The following is a 20,597-nucleotide window of genomic DNA, read 5'->3' as shown; positions in this document are numbered from 1 at the left end:
ACACTTTCAAGTCAATAATCTGGCCAGAGTTGAGTTGGAAATAAAGTCTTATATGTAATACAGGAATAAAAGTTGATTATTTCCTTGTTACATAATTTACTATTATTCTATTCCATTTTTTTCATCATAACCACTGTATCTAATTTACGAGTGACGAGCATACACAATCAGGGATTTGTCGTTTTATCGTCTAAGAAAAAGTTGCAGTTGAGCACAAGATCCGAATCTGCATTCAAAGAGCCTTACGGATAGTTAGCCTTGTGGTGAGTTTTGATTTTTTTCTTAATTGTGAGAAAAGTCGTATTCAATGTCTACCATTACAGATTATAACAATAGTGGAACTGCAACTTTAAATAAAAAATTTATCAGATATTGAGCATATTTTTATCTAGTTTCACCTATCGCCGTGTAAAAAAATTACGACTCTAATGCAATCCAAGCCCGTGAAACATTAACAAATGTAATGTTTTATCTGTTCCATCTTGCTATTCGAATAATTCGATAACTAATTGGTCGATAAAATCCAAAATTCATCCTGTTTTAGGCTAGGAAAAGCCGCGTCGACTAAAACGAAAATCATCAAAATCCGCTTGGACTATCTCGAGACATAACTTTTTTTTAATTTTTTTTTTTTTTTTGGGGGGATCTTTTTATTCAAGTAACGCAAAAACTACTCTGGCAATCATATACGAAATCTAATCAGTGCTAAGTTAAGAATATTCCCATCGATTGAGCTCAAAATCAACCAAATCCTTTCATTCGTTGTCGAGATATCGTTGTACAAAAAATTGATCTGACACACGCTGAGATACGCAGTATTGAGTTTAATGTATTCAAATTTCGGTAAATTTATTTTAATCTACGCAAATTGTAACACCGACAATGCCCTTTTGACATGATGGAAATGAAGAATAATTTAAGTTGACTGCTTAAAATCTTCAATAACAGAGCTTTTACCATCGGAATTCCCTGAAAAATTTCTTTTTATGTTGTGCTTAACAGTGAATGTTTTTCCAATTGACTGAAATCTTACGAAATTTGTTTCCACGTAGGGAATCTTCGTTCAATTTTTATACCTGTTTTCACGTTCCTTTGACTAAAACATAAGTTTATTGCATCGTCACAGAATTTCCTTTTCATTTCTACCCTCCTACCGATGGTAGAAGAGTCAGGTGATAAGGTACCGTAGTAGGGCGGAAAATTAAGAGCGTTTAAGGGGGCATTTACAGAGATTTTCGGAAATTCCTGGATATTTCAGTTAATTTTTTTCTCACGCAGGAAAAGTTAAAAAAATTTTAGAGGTTTCAAGTATGAATTTCTTAGATCGTTTAGAGTGAATTTGCCTTATTATTTCCTCATTTAAATGTATCAGGGTGATGCACAGAGAGAAATATTAATATAGTATCAAACGGTGAAAATTCATTGCGTGCAAGGTTTCTCACTTGATATTTGTAGCGTAGCGTATGGATTTTTTCGGCATAGTGTACTTACAAATGCCCACAAATTATAACAGGATTATTTTAATAGCTTGATTGTTAAAGACAATACATCGTTTTTAAGAATCTTGACGAGAAATTATTTAAATAAGGCTTTAACATCAATTTATTGTTGCACAAGCATTAAATTTTCGCAACAATAACAAGAAAATATAGTAACAGTGATCGTAATGAGAAAGAATAGTAACGGATTCTAGACTTTCCGGTAGCAGCTAGAAAACTAATTTTCATTTTGTACCTAGAACTGTATTTTTCGATTGTGGTGAAACATGAAAATAGTTAAGGACTGAGTGATAAGCGGAACTAAAAATTTCTCTCGGTGTATAATGGTATATCACCTCTTCACACCAAGCTCCACGCATCCATTGGCTAACTAGTCCTTACCTGCAATGAAGAATCGCATTTTCCCCCTTGATAGTATAAGGTGGTACGTGGATATGGAGAAGCTTGACAGCGTCGGCTGTAACAGAGAAGTGAGAGGAAGTTTTAGAAAACAATAAATAAGAATTAGCCCGAAACAGAGCATCGTAGCTCATCGTTCACAACGATCATCGATTATGCATTTGATTAATAAACAGTTTGCAACTCAAGAATCAGATTTTCGTCGGCGTGTATATTTCACTATAAAAGAGATTGTGACGGTTTAAATAGCGCGCCTATTACCACCGGTTCATAAACTCTGCGAGAAGGCGCCGAAGAATCAACATCTAATCAATACTTCGTAATCCACATTTTAAATCTATTTATCGCACATTTAGATGTATCCAATTTTACAATCTATATTTTTTTTTTTCATATTACAAAGTCTAGCTACATTTTTTCTAAAACTGTAAGTGAAATCGTAGCAATTTTAACAAGCTTATAACAGTTAAGAGTGAAAAGCAGTCGACGGAAACGAAATATATAATATAAATTGAAAACGTGGTTCAACGGCTTGACAAAATCCGTCTCAAAATATCTGCCTCCGTTTTCACGAAGAAACTACGAACCTGCTTCGACAACAATAAGGAAAAGAAGGTGTAAGCTAAGTAAAACAGAAAACTGGTAATGTTTAAATAAAAGACCAGTTGCGTAAAAATATTCAAATTAAATTTGAAAATTAACATTTATATACAGAAAAAGCGTATTTTAATCTTGCCAAGGAATGAATAGATGAATGAATTATCCACGATAATTAATAATGACAATTTTGTTTCTACAAGTTTATACACCTGTGATTTATTCGCTTATAAAACAAAAAGAAAATGTATACAGTTTACCTAAAAAGAAAGAAATTCACTCAAAATTGATAATAAAACTAAACTGTCTGATTTTACATCTATGAGTATATGTCTGAAGAATGTTGTTTCCTGTTTGAGTCTTGTATCATAAATAATAAGTTTTCTCTTTTTTTTTGGGTCACAATCGTTACAATAAGCACCCAAAGTTTATTTATTATACACATATGTATATGTATGTATAATATCTGATCTTCAAAATCGAGGAAATAGAAACAGTACATAAAGCTTCGTATAGTGGTTGACTTCTTTTTCAACTCCCTCATCTTCGCTCCCTCATTGCAATATGTGAACAAAACGATTTTAGGTTTCAAAAAGAAATCCAATCCATTTCATCCTGAATGGTGAAAAAAGAAATAGTTTTTTCGTATGTGCGAATAGAAGCATGTATTTCCATCACTTGTTTCAATGTATAATTTAAAGGACACATTGCCTTGAAAATCGGTTTACTGTACTTTTTTAGTTAAATGAGGCTTTGACATCAATTTATTGTTGCACAAGTATTGAATTATCGCAACAGTTACAAGAAAATATAGTAACAGTGATCGTAATGATAAAGAATAGTAACAGACACTAGACTTTCTGGTAACAGCTAGAAAACAAATTTTCATTCTCTACCTAGAACTATATTTTTCAATTTTGGTAAAAAATGAAAATAGTCAAGGACTGAGCGGTAACCGGAACTAAAAATTTCTCTCAGTGTGAATTCCAGTCACACGTGCTATAACTTTTTTCAGAAAAGACAATTTCGTGTGAATTCTAAATTTCTTAATCCACCGATACAACAAATAGCAAATTGATTCCGCTTAAATTTGAAATCCTCACAGATATTTTTCCAATAAAATTCCATATATAATATGCTGGTGAGACGAAAGCATCGTGTTTGCAGGACCATGAATCCCGATATCTGGGTACGGTAAAGGGATCAGTCCAGCGGGCAGGCTGGCGAAGAACAGTTTTCTGTTTCATTCAAACCCCACAGCAGGTGTTATCTGTCCCTCGCAATGCCAGCCATGTATTATATATAGTGCAGGGGATGCTCGAGGTATAATCGCGAGCCTCGAAAGAGACGGAAAAATTCCGCAATAAGAGATACAGACACATTTCTAAGCTGCTGCGCGAAGATCGATAGGAAAATAGGACAGGACTGATTTATGCATGAGACACTTTGCTTACGGTGTCTGCGTTCGCGCGTGTGTGTGTGTGTGAGTTATTATGAGAAAGTAGAGTAATTGTTTTAAAACAGTGAAACGTATGTACGAAAATTAATAAAATCAATTCGAATCTATTCTAGGCTATCAGCATATTTCGACTGATATAATTTGATGTAATTGTTCTGAAATTGTGAAAAATTGGAATTTTTTAGTTTGAGTCTAAATGGATGGGAAATTATTATTGTAAGGTGGTCCTTCGCCGAAATCGACTGTCGAAAAATATCATCTATGAATATGTAGAAGTTGAGATATAACTTTGTACATTATTTGAGAAATTTCAAATTTGATTGTCCAATAAATGAGAAGAAAATGCAGCTTATCGTTTGGAAATTAAATTTCTGTCACCTATTTCTTTTTTTTTTTTTTTTTCGAAGAAATTGAAAACACTTGAAGCAATTTGACCTTGGAGCTTTATTACTCATAGTTTCAAGAACATTTTGAAATTTTTTCATTGAAATTATCAACAAAACAGCGGCATGGTGTATATAATTAGTTAATTACTTCGAATTCGAGACCTTTTGCGGTAGCGTTTCTCCTGTCTTCACTGTCCAACTTGTAACAGGTGGAAAAAAATTTTTGAGTTAAAAACACCTCTTCGGATTCAAGCTCGTGACCCAAATATTAAAAACAATTTTTTTTTTCAAATATATACTATTATAAACAAAAAAATATGTATCCTACCTACGAGCTCGATTCGATAAAGAAGTTTTAAAGATTGTGTCAAAATTTCAAGTCAATCGGAAAAAAAGTGACGTAGTTATCTGCGCCACGGGATTGAAAACGTGGTCGTTCGCTACTTATATGCGCCATGTTGCCAGTTTGTGATGAATTTCAATGAAAAAAATTCTAAAATGGTCTGAAAACTATAAATAATAAAGCCCTCGAATTGAAATTGCTCCAAGTGTTTTCATTTTCTTTCAAAAAACTCTTAAAAATAGGTATAATTTTAGACCGTCCAAGCTGTACCCCCCAGCCTTGTAAGTAAACATTTGGCAGAAGCAAAGTCAATATGTCACAGGCTCTGATAATTCCAGACAACGCACAAAAAAATGTCTAGTCGGCCGAAATTTTGAAGAAAAAAAAACATACAGTTTTAATAACGTCACTTTATAAATATTTTCTATTAAATCAGAGGATCGATACGTCTACATTGTAGACAGCCAAATTGTATTCATGTATACTTCAGGGGATAATGTACAGTTTACAGAACTGAAAATTTAGTTTATATTGCTAGCCTTAGATACTCTCATGTTTATTAAATATTTCAATGCAAACATAAGATCGTTGTATAGGAGTTTTTTTGCAGGTTTTCAAATGAAATGAAATGGAAAAATAAATAAGAATGCACAAAATAGTTTGAAGTGTGTAAAAAATAGATTATTCGTTTATTTATATGATTAGTCATGGTTTCAAACCAGAGAAGTTTATAAAAACAAAAATAAAATATACCCAGTCGTCACAAGCCATCAAATCTGACTTGATATAGTTCTAAACATCAAATATAAATGTATAGTAGGAAGTGTATGAATGAAAGTATAATTGAACTTTAATTTTAAAGAAATGAAACAATAGTGTAAATAAGGATAATCGCCGAACTCCTATATGAAGGCTTTTTTTCATCAACATTCCCTTTAATATGTACTTGGAAGTTACTTAAGCAGCCACTAAACTATTAGTAATGCGCATAAGATTCAACCTATGGTATCAAGAATCGGATTACATGAATTTTGTTTTATAATCAAAAAATTAAGTGGAAATAATCGCTTAATTAAAAATTCTTTTTTATAGGCATACGTATAAACCGAACATTTAGACATTATTCATGGGATCCTCGAGCACAATTATCAATTTTACCTACGTGAAACCTTAACAAATTAACGAAAGGAGTTTCTTCTCAAACGCGCACAATTCCAGTAACAAAACATGGAGAAATTTTCAGACAGTTGTACGTCACAGACGATTATTTACTCACAGGGTATTCGTTAAGCCCTAAAGATAATCCCCACAGTCATCCTCAAACTGAGTGAAAGCCAGTAAAAAAAAGATTTGCCTCTTTCTCGACTACGACCACTTGAGTATCACCTTGAATTTCACAGTTCAAGTCGCGTATGTTACCTCAAATTATTGAGAATTATATTTTGTTTCTCAGTGTCAACAATTTCTGAACTATATCTATGCAGTATACAGTGGTATACGCACATGTACAGATAATCAAGCTCCTGCTGAGGAAATTGCAAAAAGGCATTTAACTGAAGGAAAAGCTCAAAGAGATGTCTCGTCAAATTAATTCAACTCGGTCAACCTCATCGTTAGTCAGAGCTTTTTTGGGCTAATTTTGTCATGTCGGGTAAAAGCTTTGAAACAGAGAACTCCGTGATCTGTTCAATTTTACCACATCGAGCAAACTTCTACTTCTGCGGTTACTATTGCCCTCAATTATTTTCATTTTTTACCATAATCTAACGATGTAGTTCCGGCACGATACGAATATAAGTTTTTCAGTCTTAACCAGAAAATCTGCTATGTATATATATATATACACGTAACGCCAATACGTTATTTTATGAAGTAATGATAAAATCAACTAATGTATTTTCTCCCAATGATAGTACTAACAAAAAAAATTGTACAAAACCAAAAAAAAAAAAATATAATTCTTCAAATGTCGCTTGTGGCGACTCCAAATACAAACGAGAAATAATAATGCCACGGTCGCTCCTCGCGATTCGAAAGGCTAAACAATAGAAATACTAATTCGTAATTCGCTATTCGCGATTCATACTCAACTACTTAGAGTTAACAAACAAAAGAAAATGAGAATAATACAACAGAAAAGGAGAAAGAAAAGGGGACTAAATCTAGACGACTTCTTATACCTACTTGCCCTAATCACGGCTCTGACGATAATCAATAATTTCAAACCAGAAACAAAACTTTACGCGACGTGCTAACCGCGATGGTTACTAAATCTAGAAAATTCGTTAAGCCTACGGGCGCTAATCGCCACTTTACTAATAAGCAATAATTCAATACTAAAACAAAAGAGAATGTGACTCGACGCGCTATTCGCATCTCCAGCCGTTATTTTTAATGGCGCCGGTCACCACGGGAATCGCCTGACGGTTATCTAAACGCATCCGAACTCGAGTTTCTTCGCGACGTCTTAACGCAGTTCGCGAGTGCGAACGCTCCCCCTTTGACGACTCGCGACTTACACGCGAAGTTACACTTTATCGTACTTGATTCGATGTGACCCAGGGTAACGGAATTTGGTTACTCTCAAATTGCAGTTGTCTTGCCGCGACTCAAACCCGTGACGCTACTCGACCAGCTCGGGCACCTAAAATCGGCTCTACGTTATTCCGCGCAACACATGCTACGGACACCAAACGAAAGAATCGGCAAACAAATTTCGAGGATTTTTCGACACGCAAATTACAAATGGCTATCCTTTTTCGGACAAGCCCTCGCTCAATTCCTCTCGAAATCCGATCGCAAGAATATCAGCAACGCTCACCGCTCCACATCCAGCTCACGAAGCTTCCCACTCCCTCACGTCCGTGTCCGTCCATCGTGGCACGCAACAACACTTCACCCTTGTCTACTCAAAAAGAAACGGAACTAAAACGCCACGTCAAAGGGGTAACCGTTGCAGTTAACCGCCAGAACTAGAGTGATCTCAGATGGCCGATCGGCCGTCACGATAATCCTTCGTGACGTCGTCACCCTTAGAATGCGCAACAATCGATCTGTCATCGATTTCGGAGATTGCGCAGCCTGACGCGCAGCTATCATCGCTTCGCGGCGCAGAACTTAACGCTAGATCGCGATTTCGTCTTCCGCGCAGCTCCACGGTGTCCAGGGGTTGAACGGGATGGTGCTCCCTCGTCGCTAGCCGGTTTTTTGCGGTTGCCTCGGTCAGGTGTAGGCGGAGTGAGCGGGGAGGCTGCGGTGCGCCGACCGCCAGCGGAAATCGCGTCCGTCTTGGATTCCCGCGCTGCAGGGATCTGCGTTGGCTCCCCTTCCGCAGCCTCGGTATCCTTCACGCGAGATCTCCGCGGTTTTTCCTTACCTCGAAATATCTTTGGCGTCGGAGTTTGTCGCTGGCTTGTGGCCGGTGTACTCAAAAAAAAAATAAATAAATAAATAAAAACAAAAGCCTGCAATATCTTAGTCGTAATTCGCTGTTGCGTCCCTGTCGAAGCTCGGATGCGTGACTCCAGTTCTGGCGCTCTCTGTTATTATTTCGCAACTCGATCTCAGAAACCCTTATTCCTGGACTCCACCCAAGGTTCAACCTTGTAACGGGCATGCCTAACCGAAATACCACGTTACAATATATACAACTATTCTGTTTGTTATGATTGCTCGTTCTATATTCTTTTGTCACTATTGGGATGATTTGATATTGATGCATTAATAAACTAACGCCACGACCCTTTAACTAAAAGAACGTAGTTAATTGAACAAACAGATTTGATTCTCGCAATAACTATAAATTTGGTGTTGATAATTATAGTCACACGAACTAGCAGTTACTTCAACTACGTTCCCTTACAATTCTTACAATATCTACTCAAAGTATATGAGTGTAACGTTGGTCATTTTACAAAAATTTGTTAGTACAAACTACGACAAATAAAATTTTTCTCAACCTTCTTAACTCTTTCAGTGACACATTAATATTTTGGCTCGAATTCTGTTGCTCGGAGGTATTCAGGGTCGCTGATCACGAATCTGAACCAAGAATTTAATAGTTTCTAAATCCAAGATAGCGATTCCTATCTGTCCGATGTAAACTCGAAAAAACTATGAAAATTCGATGATTCCAACCGAAACTTGTTTACTCGGAGATTTTTGGGGTTGAAGAAAGTAACAAATATCATTGGAAGTTGTAAATAAAGTGTTTTAAGGCTAGGACAAGCAAATTCTTGAAGCTGGACGCTGAGCATCCCATGTAACTGAAAGTGTTAAAAACCGAAATACTATCCACCCAAACCGTGTAGTTCAGGGTGACTGCGGGCAAGACTTGCCGGCGATGCGATTGCCGTAGAAGACGCTGCTGCTCTTGAAGAATACGTATCCCATGTTTACCAAGATAGCGGTAAGGCGGGGTAAGGCGCAACTCCAATGAAGCCGAAGCCTAAGGAGCGTCGGCCTTTATGCGCGTGCATGATCCCCAAAAAGTGTATATATACAGAGAATGTTAAACGGGATGAATTATTCAGCCATCCTTGAAGCACGTAGCCGAGTTTGGTGAGAGATGGCCCGAAGCAACTGGGCCGCAGACTCTAGTAGAAACAGAAGTAGTAGGCAAGCCGCTGCCTCCACTTCCGCCTCCGCACCCCCGAGAAGGACAAGTTTACTTATTCAAGTTGACTCAGCCCTCCCTCGTCTCAAAGTACGCATGTGTGTTCACCCTCCTTCATTCGCGTAAGCGGGCAGAGTGCAAAGGTTGCGCAGCTCGCCCGACTCGCCAGAAACCCTGCATCCTGCGTCCGTAAGGATACCTGACAGGACAAGGATGCTTTGGGTAATTATCGACCGGATTCTCGCCGGGAATGTTTCCTGGCTTATCTGTGTATATAATACCGAGTTATCAAATCAGACCTCGACCCTCGGTTTCCTACCATATTGCAACCCCGTTAAGCTCCGCGTCATCAGCGCGTGACAATTATACATACCTACAGTGAATCTGTTGACCGCAGTTGGGTTATTGGGCCTCGATACCTCGCGATTAAAATCGGGTAAAATCGATCGGACAAATTTAAATTCCTAAAATACACGATGCCATTAATACTCAGCTTCCGATTTTCCGAAGGTCATAATTGACTGGTGGTCAGAATTACTCGAGAAATTATCGAATTAACAAAAGTGATATCGTGACTGGATTAGCATTATCCGAAGAATAATTAATCAGGCTGAACTGCTACCTTTAACCATTGAAAATATCATAAGAACGTTTATCGCTGTGATTAATAGTATACGCGATAAGATATTCGAGATGAGCTTGCATAATGTGACTTAAGAGCGGAGAAAAAGACCGTGCTTACTGGTTTGGTTGATCATTCAAGCACCAACTTTCAGGGGGATATTACGTTACGCACCATCAGCTTATCCGCAGATACTTGACGCGCTTGTTCACAAAAATTCAACGCAGAATGATTACGGATTCGTGAGCATCCCGTCAAGCACCTTCTCAGTAACGGGAAATTACCACTCAAAGATCGTGGACCCGAGCAGTGACATATTTTGGTCGAGTATTGTAAATCAGGAATCATTTCATCAGTCTCAATATCTGCCAATACTTCAGTGAACAAGACAAATATCAATTTCGTACGACTCGTAGAAGACAGTGATGCGTTCAATATCCCGAAGGGTCAAGATCTGGACAGAGAATCCATCAAAATGTTGACCACTGTTCGGATTACCGTCTCCATGTTGACTGCAGTGAGCCATAGTCCGGACCTCATAAAAGTTACACCAAACATTAAATTATCGAATCTAGCTAGGTTGAAAAGAAAAATTGTTTATTATGAATGTGGCGAGTTTTCACATCAACTATAATTACATAAAATGAAGGTTCACACTTACTGTGGAGTTCAAACAGTCGAAACCGCAAGGATTCAGAGATCCATTAAACCCTGGATTTAGTCCTGATCCAGGGAAGGTCGTACCTTGGGTTATTGACATAATCTACCATGTCTACCACTTGGTGCGGTGGGGATTCTAATTGTTATTGAAGGGTCCCCTGAATGAGTGATCGCTCTCTGAAGGTAAAGATCGCACTGGAAGACTGGATGTGATTTTTGAACAAGAAATCAACAAATTGGTGACACGTGAGAATTTTTAGTAACTCACTTCACTTAACTAACTAATCATTTTGATCCATACTTTCTAGTGAAAATATGCTTTCGTTGAGAAATATGCTTCAGTTTTTTCAACGCCTGGGAATTCTTAGGCGTTTGACAAAAATTATCCGTAATAATAAATAACGCGTGTGTGGTAGAGTCTTTCAGAGCAAATTCTTTGAGGAAACTTTTGGCTAATAAAAATCTGAGAACACATGTTTCTGGCAGGTCTTAAGGATGCTTTCACATTTGCTTTGACAATTAAAAATTTTCTAACAAAGTAGAAAACAATCTTTCTCCAGTAAAATAATGTTACGATTAATTATTACCACCGTACCATTAAAAAAATATTGAGCCAGATTGAAATTTTTCTCATAACTGCAATACCAATCGAGCTGTAAATTTCTCAAAAATGTTCGCATAATTTTTAAAAATCTCACAGAGCCTATAGGAATCTAAACGGTTTTTAACAATTTACCAACTCGACGAAAAATGTGCACCGCATATACAGGGTGCTTCCTAGTAAACGTGGCATTATTCTGGGTTGCCGATCACGAGGGGCATAAATATCGTTAAGACAGACCTACCGGGTTATCGGTAGAGAACTTATCGTGAGAACCCCAACCCATCCACTTTTTTATACACTATTATGTACGACCTTGATTATCGTTTTCTTACGATATTCTCGAGATATACTGCATATTAAATAATTCTCAAGTATATGAAATAGGGGTAAGATTTTCTTACAAATCGATTGCTGCTATTTATTTTGTAGAATTATTCTCTCGTTGCGAGAAAAACCCAAAATTTTGAGAAGAAGAACTCCACTTCTTAAACGTGCCAAAAAACATCTCGAAATTGTCAAAACAGTGTTACTTAAATAAAAGAATTTTGAGTGAATATTTTCATTTTGAAGTGAACAGGTTAATTTAATGCGTTACTTACCGATAACTCCGCAGGTCTGTTTTAACGACATTTATGCCCCTCAGTGGTAGGCAACCCAACATACTGCAACGATTATTCGGAAACACCTTGTACAGGTATACACTTAAAAATCAGCGTCACTGATCTCCAATATCAGAACAATTTGACATTCACTGGTTTGTAAACATCTGCTAAGACTTGAAATGATACGTAAAAATTTCGGTTTCACCTGATACGTTTTCAAAACCTCAACATGTCACATAAAGTGAGGTTCGCTTTACGTAAAAAAAAAAAAAAATCACCTTTTCAACAGATTATTTCCGTATTTCGCGCACGCCTCATCTGTTTAAAATGCATAAACATGGGAAAAATGAAGGGCCAACGGGGCAATGACGAACACCCGAGAGCTGAGCTACGCTACGTTTATCTCGGTGCTCGTTGAACAAGATGTCATCCCTCCGATAGGCTTTTGACTCGCATCTCGGGGCGTCAAGAACAGGCGGCCTTATTGTCCCGGGTGCAAGCAGCTCCGACACTCAACCCTCTTCAAGATCTGGGAGAGGAGATACACGCCAAGGGTGAGACCCAAGTGTAACCAGCGCCTTTTCCTTTGAATTGAAAAATCCACGGGTCACTCACTCTCCGCCCCTGCCGCTCTCTGGACTGGATGTCTGGCGAACCGCGCCGGAGGAAAGAGGGTTGGGAGTTGAAATCGCATGTGCACGCCGTGCGGGCTGGTCGTCAGGGGGATATAAATAACAGTTAGGTAATTATTATTGTGATTTATTCCCTAGGACGAGACGACCGCTCCGCTTGATTCATGACCGGCATTAAATCTCACATTCAAACCGTTCAATGTTAATTGCCCAAGTGGAACACGGAGCTTCGTTTGGGCGGCGAGCACGCCTTGGCATGTATTCGGTGTATTTGTCGGCTGTCAGGAATTTCTTGCATGTAAGTGACTATGTGTAAAATAGTTTTCCGAATGAAAGGAATCATCGTATAGTTAAATCGAACGGAGCTGATAAATTTTTAACCGTTTGGAAGTAGTTTGAAATTTTTCGGTATGACTACCATACTTTTTATTTTAGTATTTTTAGAAAGATAATAACTTGATAAATACCAAGTGCACGAGTATCAAGTGATAAAAATTATTACAAGCTATCAATCTTTCAATGTATTACGATGAAAATACACTTTTTCGTCAGTCAAGGGCTTTAATCGGATTGATATTCACCAAGGTTTTAAGTTTCCGAAGAAAAATTTTTCTACCCTGCAACAAAAACTTTCAGAGTAACAATTCTCCAGCAGATAAGAGAATCTTTATTTAAGACTTATAAATAAATTGGATTCATAAGATCTTATAAAATTCTCAACTTTAAGAAACACGGATGGTGTATGTATGAGCGCTTCTGTTTTCTCCAACTAAACTTTTCAGGCCTCTTCACATTCTCGATGAAATTTTTATTTCCCCACAAAATTTACCAAACATATAATACAGAGCGCGAAATAAAAAATCTGCTACACAAATGCTCAAGAAAGAAGACACATCGCGTTTCACATTTGACCTTTCGTTTGGTCCGAAATGTTGGAGTGCAATATTCGTACAAAGTTTCAAGGGTCGGAGATGAACGATGTGGTCTCTAACTTATACGAAAACCACTTTCCCTGTGGTTGCCTCCAGCTGCGTGGAAAGCGAGTATTCACAGATGCCTGCTTTTGCCTGATTATCTTTCCAAAGACATTCAGAAAATATTCCCTTCATCAGTGTGCACCGTTCGTCACAAATCCCTCAAACATTATTCGACTGTGAATATTTTTTTTCACGTGTGAATCTTGGAATTTTTTCAAAATAGAAAATTTTCCTACCAAAAATCACGTGAACGAATAATTTAGTAAGATTCACGAATGAGAAATTGCCAGACATGTATTTTTAATTCAACAATTGACGTCTCAGACAATGAACAAGAAATATGAGTTTCATTGATAGAAATACGTGTAAAATAAAACCCAGAAATATGCGAGTAAGGATGACACAGTTCTCGAGCTGAGATTCACTTTTATCCCAACGATTCGATCCGCGAAGTGACGAGAATGAAGACGCGGAGCAGAAAAGCATATCAGCAATACAGGGCCGTTAATTGCGTCGGCTTCGAGTTTAATTAGTCATTCCAGGATGTTTTCCAACTCGAGTAGCAGAGTTGTTGGTTGGGCATAAGCCGGCACCTTGAGACTGCAGTGCCAAAATCAGCGTCAGCTGGTCGAGAAGTGCGGTCGTTATTGATCCGAGGGTGTTTACACGAGCTTTTGCACACCTGGGCGCTTACCTGTGCCCGCGAGCTTTACGAGGTAAACTTTTCTTTTCTCATGGGCCGGCGGAAAGCGGAAAGTCGAGTGTCCCGCAAAGGAGGAGGACGAGAAGAGGGAAGAGCTCCAAGAGCCGAGGGTGAAGGAAGTCGAGCCGCGACGAGGGAAATGCGCAAGGAGAAACCCCTGCCGATACATCCGCCAGCTACTCAGCGGAGGATCTTTAATGGGGAGTTAACAGTCTCCCTAATAAACCGTGGGAATACGAGCTTACGGGTCCTGGATGCCTGACGATTATCCGCGCCGATATTGCGGACCAGGAACCTTAATGTGGCGAAAATGTCACGCTTGTTTCTTTGTTCTTCGCCTGAAATATCGCGAAATTAAACGCTCGAACGAGAGTGAAGAAGATGTACTTTGTAAGGAATTTCTTGAAACTGTAACAATTTTTATTGAGATCACGTGATAATTGCTCAGCTCTGTCAGTTGATTTTTTTTAGACATTGAGTGAAGAGTCTGCATAAATGATTCGAATATACCCGCCTAATGGACACAACGAAAGCCGATGTGAGTTTAAATCACGGAGTGGGACACGTGGTGTGTTTCTTCACCAGTTTCAACTATATTCATAAGAAGCGGGTCTCTTGGTCAATGACTCTCTTAGAGGAACAAGGTACGGAGGTTACAGTCTCGGTAATAGAACATCAGATACCGAAGATCGACTAACGTGTTATAAAAATCAAAGTTACCATCAAGACGGACATTTCGAACACAAAAAGTAAAAACTCCAAAAACAGTATCAACATTATAGAGAGACTGTTTGAAAGGAAGAAACAAAATAAATTAAAGTGAAATCCAAAAGTCAAGTGTATCGATGAAAAGACAGTTGTTTGCAATTTTAACAATATACACTGGTTCAAAAAATTTACACCTGAAATGAATGATGGAATGGATGAACGAATGAATCTTAAACTGAAGGACGGCTCATGTTTTGTACGCGTGTAAAGAAAAAAATTAAAGAAATCGTCCTATTTTCGTCGTACCTTACGAAATAGTCGTAAAGTTTATTCGTAAATTAATTAAATAAATTCAAAAAATTCTTTTGAATCGGTAACATGAATGTACACTTATCTATTAACGAAATATTATTACAAGCTACATTGATTTGTGAATTGAGGATTTTGGACAGTTAACAATTAAATGTATTTACTTATCTTTTAGAAGCGTCGGTTTCGTTGCAGCTGAATTGCTTGAATTCTAGTGCGAGTCGTTGGTTTTTTCAATTGTATTAATCTGCAGTTGTATAAAATTTACAATTACCAGGGAATATGTAAATAGATTTTTCAACAAGGTTCGAACTCCGAACAACTGACTTTTCTCTCGTCACAGGTGCCGCTCTTATATCAACCATTAATGCTCAAATTCTTACTATTTGTAGGCTGCTCTACTTCCATTGTTTGAGGTTCCTCAATAATGGACACCGCATGTGATTGGGAAATAATTGTAGTTGGACAGTTGGGAAGATTATTGAGTTATCGCCGTTTCCAGAAATGCGATCGGCTGTTATGCATAAATAATACGGAACGGCGGAATAGAAGTGTCAGTAATGGTTACGGATGTTGAAAGTTCAATACGGGTCAATTGATTATGAAGTGCTCGAAAGTCAATTGATATGAAACATTACATGAAGGGCAATTTTCCAAGTTAGGATTTCACGAGTGCTTTCATGGTTGGCCATTACGTTGCACAAATCCTGTGTATAAAACTCGTGTCACACCGGAGTCGCTGGAGACCCGAAATCAAAAATCATTGCGTAAAAACAGAGATATCGATTCAAATAACTTGAAGAAATTCTAGGATAATCTTTAACTATAGTGTTTCAAAACAAATTAGTTACTTTCAGGGGAAAAAATTCAAAAAACAATAAAATACCGAAAAATGTATCATTCACTCAAAAAATCGTGACTCGTCAAATATTTAATATTTTAAAAATTGATTGAGTACCTCTTGAGACACAAGTATTTGAGAAAAAAATATGGCAATACCGCGTGATGAAGAAAAGATATTTATTTGAGCGAGTGAGGTTGAATTTTTGGAAAAAGAATGAATCAACGATTTTTACGATATTTCATCATTTATCTTGGATCGGATTAAATTATTTTGCATGTTTTTTACCATGATGTTCACGTTTAAGACGGTGAGAGCTTATTTTAATCCCGGAAATCGGCCTAAAAATGCGTTGTGACGAAAACATGACACGAGAAAGGTTCGAAGAGTAAAGCTAAAGCTAATTGAACTAGATACAATTTGAAATTCCTTGTGATTCAGAAAAAATGCATAAATCCTGGATTTCAACTGTAAAGATTCTGTTATTGTCCGTTAATCCGTGTAATTCGTCCGATTTTCATGACTAATAGTTCATTTCACTAATATTTAAATGAGTACACTTCTGAGCTCGTTACTTCGTAAAGGATTATCGGATGAGCTGCGATCATTAACATTTACAAATGTTAAACTTACGATTCATTTGGTTTATCACGGTTAAAATGCGATGTTATCAAACAGAATCGGACAAGCAGCGAGGATTTTCTCGGTGCAAAGTGACAGATCAATGTTAATTCTCTAAAATCGTTATCACAATCGCGTATTTACATAAAAACTTTATGGTTTTGGAATTTTTTTTCGAGTAAAACCGACTTTTTCATTGTTTGAACCTTTAGCGAGAATTTCTAATCCCGCGACTAGTCACATTTTTGCTTTATTCTCAATTGATTTTTCGTATTGACAGCGCTTACCGTACATTGAATTTATGATTCGATCGTTCAGTGCTTCGAGTATACAACGGGAGGGAATAATTCGGTTTCGTAACTGCTGAGCGTTGGATTATCACGAAGTCTGTGAATTACTAGTGTCACCATTGAAGGCCAGATGTCGAGTATTGCATAACGTGTGGCGAACGTGCTGGGTTTATTTGCAAACTGCATAACTCCCGTGTACCATTCGCTGTAGTCCCTGTGCAGCAGAGCTCGCACGTAAATTCAGTTTTCAACTTTGGCGAGTATAATAAATGTCGAAAGTTCAGTATAGTCGCAGATTTGAGAGTTTCTGTTCCCCGCAGCATGCGCCTGTATTGCGAACCTGCACCTCTACTCGACCGTGCTATTAATAAAAAAGTTTCCCTGCAGATGTGATTTTTTACTCGTACCCAGATAGAGTGCACTCGGATCGCTGACGTGAGGGGCCAATGATTCTTCTTCTTCCGAGCACTGGTCTCGCCTCTATAATTTGACTCGTCCCAGGAATTTTGATGGAATGTTTCTCCTCGCGTACAAGAGTAATAATTATTATTTTTTGTATATGCAGATATTTTCAGAACCTCCTAAAGACGACTGATGTCTCGATTTGAATATTATACTGTAATTCGAAAATTTTATATATCGTAACACGTATTGAGATGTGAAAATCCTTTAGGATAAATTTTTAAACTTTCATCAGATTGATTTCTATATAGTACTACTCTTATATCGGAATAAAAATGGATTATTCAAAGTGTCTTGAATTTAGGAAGCTCGTCTGGTTTTTTCAACCATAGAATCCGTTTCAGTCCAAACCTTCAACAATCTTGAAAAAAAAAAAAAATTCTCCAACTCCAATTTGAAATTTACCATTTTTATCAGGGAGGTCGCAGTTTTCCACGTAAAAAATTGATTTATTTGGAAGATACTGGAAACTACAATTGACTTTATGAAGTTGTACAAAATTTTTATTTTCGTTACATTTGTAGCTGAATGTAGCTTCAAAAATTTCACTACAATTAATATATTTTGCTACCTAAATAACATTGAAAATGTCTCGCCAAACAAAAAGAAATAAAAAATTATGCTTCATAAAATCTATTATAGCCTCCGCCATGATCTCATTTCTAGAACTTTCCAGGATGATGAGTCTTTCATGTAAATAACCGCTAGCTCTCAGATAAAAATAGCAAATCCGAGAAAAAAGTTGGAAAACATCGAACAAACGTGTTTTCCATAGTTTCTGACGGTCTAGTTCAGACTTTTTTGCGTGAAAAAACCTTAGATCATATTCGGGATTCCCGCTTAAAATAGGAACTGTCTAAAAAATATCAAAGTTGTGGAAAATTCGACATTTCTGCCCCAAATTACTAACACGTAGACGATTGGTGGAACGGCTATTTCTATAATTCGAACCTGATGTTCAACTGACATTTAAACTCTCATATCTCTCGACTTTGAAATTTGAACTACAGTCACCCGCGCTTTAATCCATTTGATTTTAAAGATTAAATTTGACAGTTTCTCTTCAGGGTTCGTGGTTGGTATATTTTGGCTAAGAACCCCGCAGAATCCTTATAGAAATTGGATTCGCTGGATTTTCAGCATGTCATAGTACATATCCTCCCAATCATGAGTTCTCATCGACACAAGTCCCAAAAATCAGTAGTTTTCGAGATACAGACTTCGGAAGAAAGCTGTCAGATTTTTAGATATGTATGGATTTAGTGATTTTCATGAATTACAAAGTTTCAAGGGGACTTGAAATCCAACAAATCACTCAAAAAACTGCACGGTTGATTCTGAAAGATAGGCAAGAAGCTGTGATTGATCCCATGCATGAACTCGCTGGTTTTCTCGAAGGAGATGCGACGTCAAATTTCGACTCGTCCTGTTTTTCACGCGTGTGCGGAGTCTCTGCGAATCGACCGTACAATTTTTGAGTGATACATTTAATTTTAAGTCCCCCTGAAGCTTTGTTGTTTGTAAAAATCACGTTATTCATGAATATCAAAAAATCGACACGCTCTAATTTTATTTAACTAAAAAAGTAGAGTAAACCGAACACACTGATTTCGCGTTGCAATAACCAAAAAAGGATGGACAATAGCGCAAAATGGTTACGCGTACCTCGTTTTTCGTAATTCCAACGATATTCAAACAGTTTTTGTAACGGTACCAGTTTTACTGAATTTTTCCAGTTACTGTAATAAATGAAACTTTTTTTAATGCATTTTTGGGACTTGCGCCCATGAGAATTTTCAATCGGGAGAATATATACCATGGCATATTGAAAATCCAGCCAATTTCCATAAGGATTCTGCGAGGTGCTTTCTGGGACATGTTTTGGACTCGACGTTCAAAAATTCAGTAACGAGTGGCTGTACGGTTTCAGCAGATCCCAATCTGCCCGACTCTTTTTTCGAATCGTTCTTCACCCGATAACCATCAGCGAAGTGCACCGCTACCGTACATTAAATAATACCAATCTCGCTGAAGAAAATTTACAGCCCCGTGCCGTTATCTCACGCGAGATAGTGCAGTCGAGGCAAAGATGGCTGCCATACCGCCAACCCGGTGTTCTCTCTCTCTCTCTCTCTCTCGGCGTTAAAACCGCGCGCTACGGCGTAATTTCACCTCAGCACTGTGGGCAGCCAGTAATTATTGATAGATATGTCAACTTTAATGGGATTATAATAACAGCCCATTGACGTGAAACGGCGGATGCAAGACTCACGCGGGGTTATTTCTTTGCGCGAACTCAGTCCCAGCTTGGAAAACTACGCCGTACCATCACCCCAGACGTCCGTCAAGTCGGTAATCAGTCCGATCTCTAGATTAAATTACATCCAGACGGCTCTTGTCTGGTTCTCAGTCCTCCTTGGCTGTCTCTGGACCTCCGACGCGACGCTGGAAATCTGAAAATCTTGACGCCCGCATTCCGTCGGCAGTACGAAGGGGTTGAGAAGGAAAGGGTGGCAAGAGGGTGAACCCTGCCTTGCAAATTTCCCTCACCTTTCGGCAATTTTACAGACGACTTGAACTCCGCGTCGGTGCGATGCACTGTCAGCCGGATTGATGAAAATCGTTTCTTGTTTTGTTCAATCTCTTTTATTTTCTCCGCCTTGCATGGTTATCTATACGTGCACTGTGTTGGCAAAGATATTGTCACGTGGATGGAAATCGATTTGGAATTGGTCTCACGTTTTTGGGTTTCTGAAAGAAAGAAAGGGATGGAGAAAAGAGCGAGAAATTTTGTTACGGAATGGGATGGCGCTTTATGAATAACCGCTTCCGACGTTTTTTATAAAATTTGTTCACCTCGATGGGAATGAATGAGTAAGCGAGGAAGCATTGCTTTAGATTTTTTAACACACCTTGCGAGAGCGTTCATTTTTCAAAATTTTATAATCAATAAAAAATCAATTCAAGAGGCGTTTAAAGAATGGACTTGGAATTTATTTGCTCAACCAGCTGAACATTCAACGATAATTTATCGGGTAGATACTCAGCCAACAATACAGAATCTACTGTGATACTCGAAGTATCAAATTTTTCAAAATTTTTCCGAAATGCAGGCTTCAGTTCGAAAATGATTCAGTTTGCGAAAGTTTCGTCACAAGTATTCATTTATTCACTAACAATAAACTACTCGAAATGATCAAACACATTTTAAAAGTTGCGTTGAATTTATTATCAAAAAAAAAAATACAATCAGAATTTTTTCATTTTT

The 20,597-nt window shown here is 37.8% G+C and overlaps 1 protein-coding gene across 16 annotated transcripts in view; it reads right to left on the bottom strand.

Annotated features, from left to right (window-relative positions):
- The window catches only part of LOC124176586, a 101,834-nt gene that overhangs the window by 44,130 nt on the left and 37,107 nt on the right, over positions 1 to 20,597 (bottom strand). For all 16 annotated transcript variants that reach the window (XR_006869415.1, XM_046558069.1, XM_046558079.1 and 13 more), the window contains one exon: positions 1,881 to 1,956. Coding sequence is in view for 15 of the 16 variants with exons in the window: in XM_046558069.1 (XP_046414025.1) it covers positions 1,881 to 1,956 (76 nt within the window). In the remaining variant the exon portion in view is untranslated. The remainder of the gene's footprint in view (positions 1 to 1,880; positions 1,957 to 20,597) is intronic.

This window comes from Neodiprion fabricii, chromosome 2 (genome assembly GCF_021155785.1).
Source record: "Neodiprion fabricii isolate iyNeoFabr1 chromosome 2, iyNeoFabr1.1, whole genome shotgun sequence".
Taxonomy (NCBI): domain Eukaryota; kingdom Metazoa; phylum Arthropoda; class Insecta; order Hymenoptera; family Diprionidae; genus Neodiprion; species Neodiprion fabricii.
This window is presented reverse-complemented; position numbering and strand designations above follow the sequence as displayed.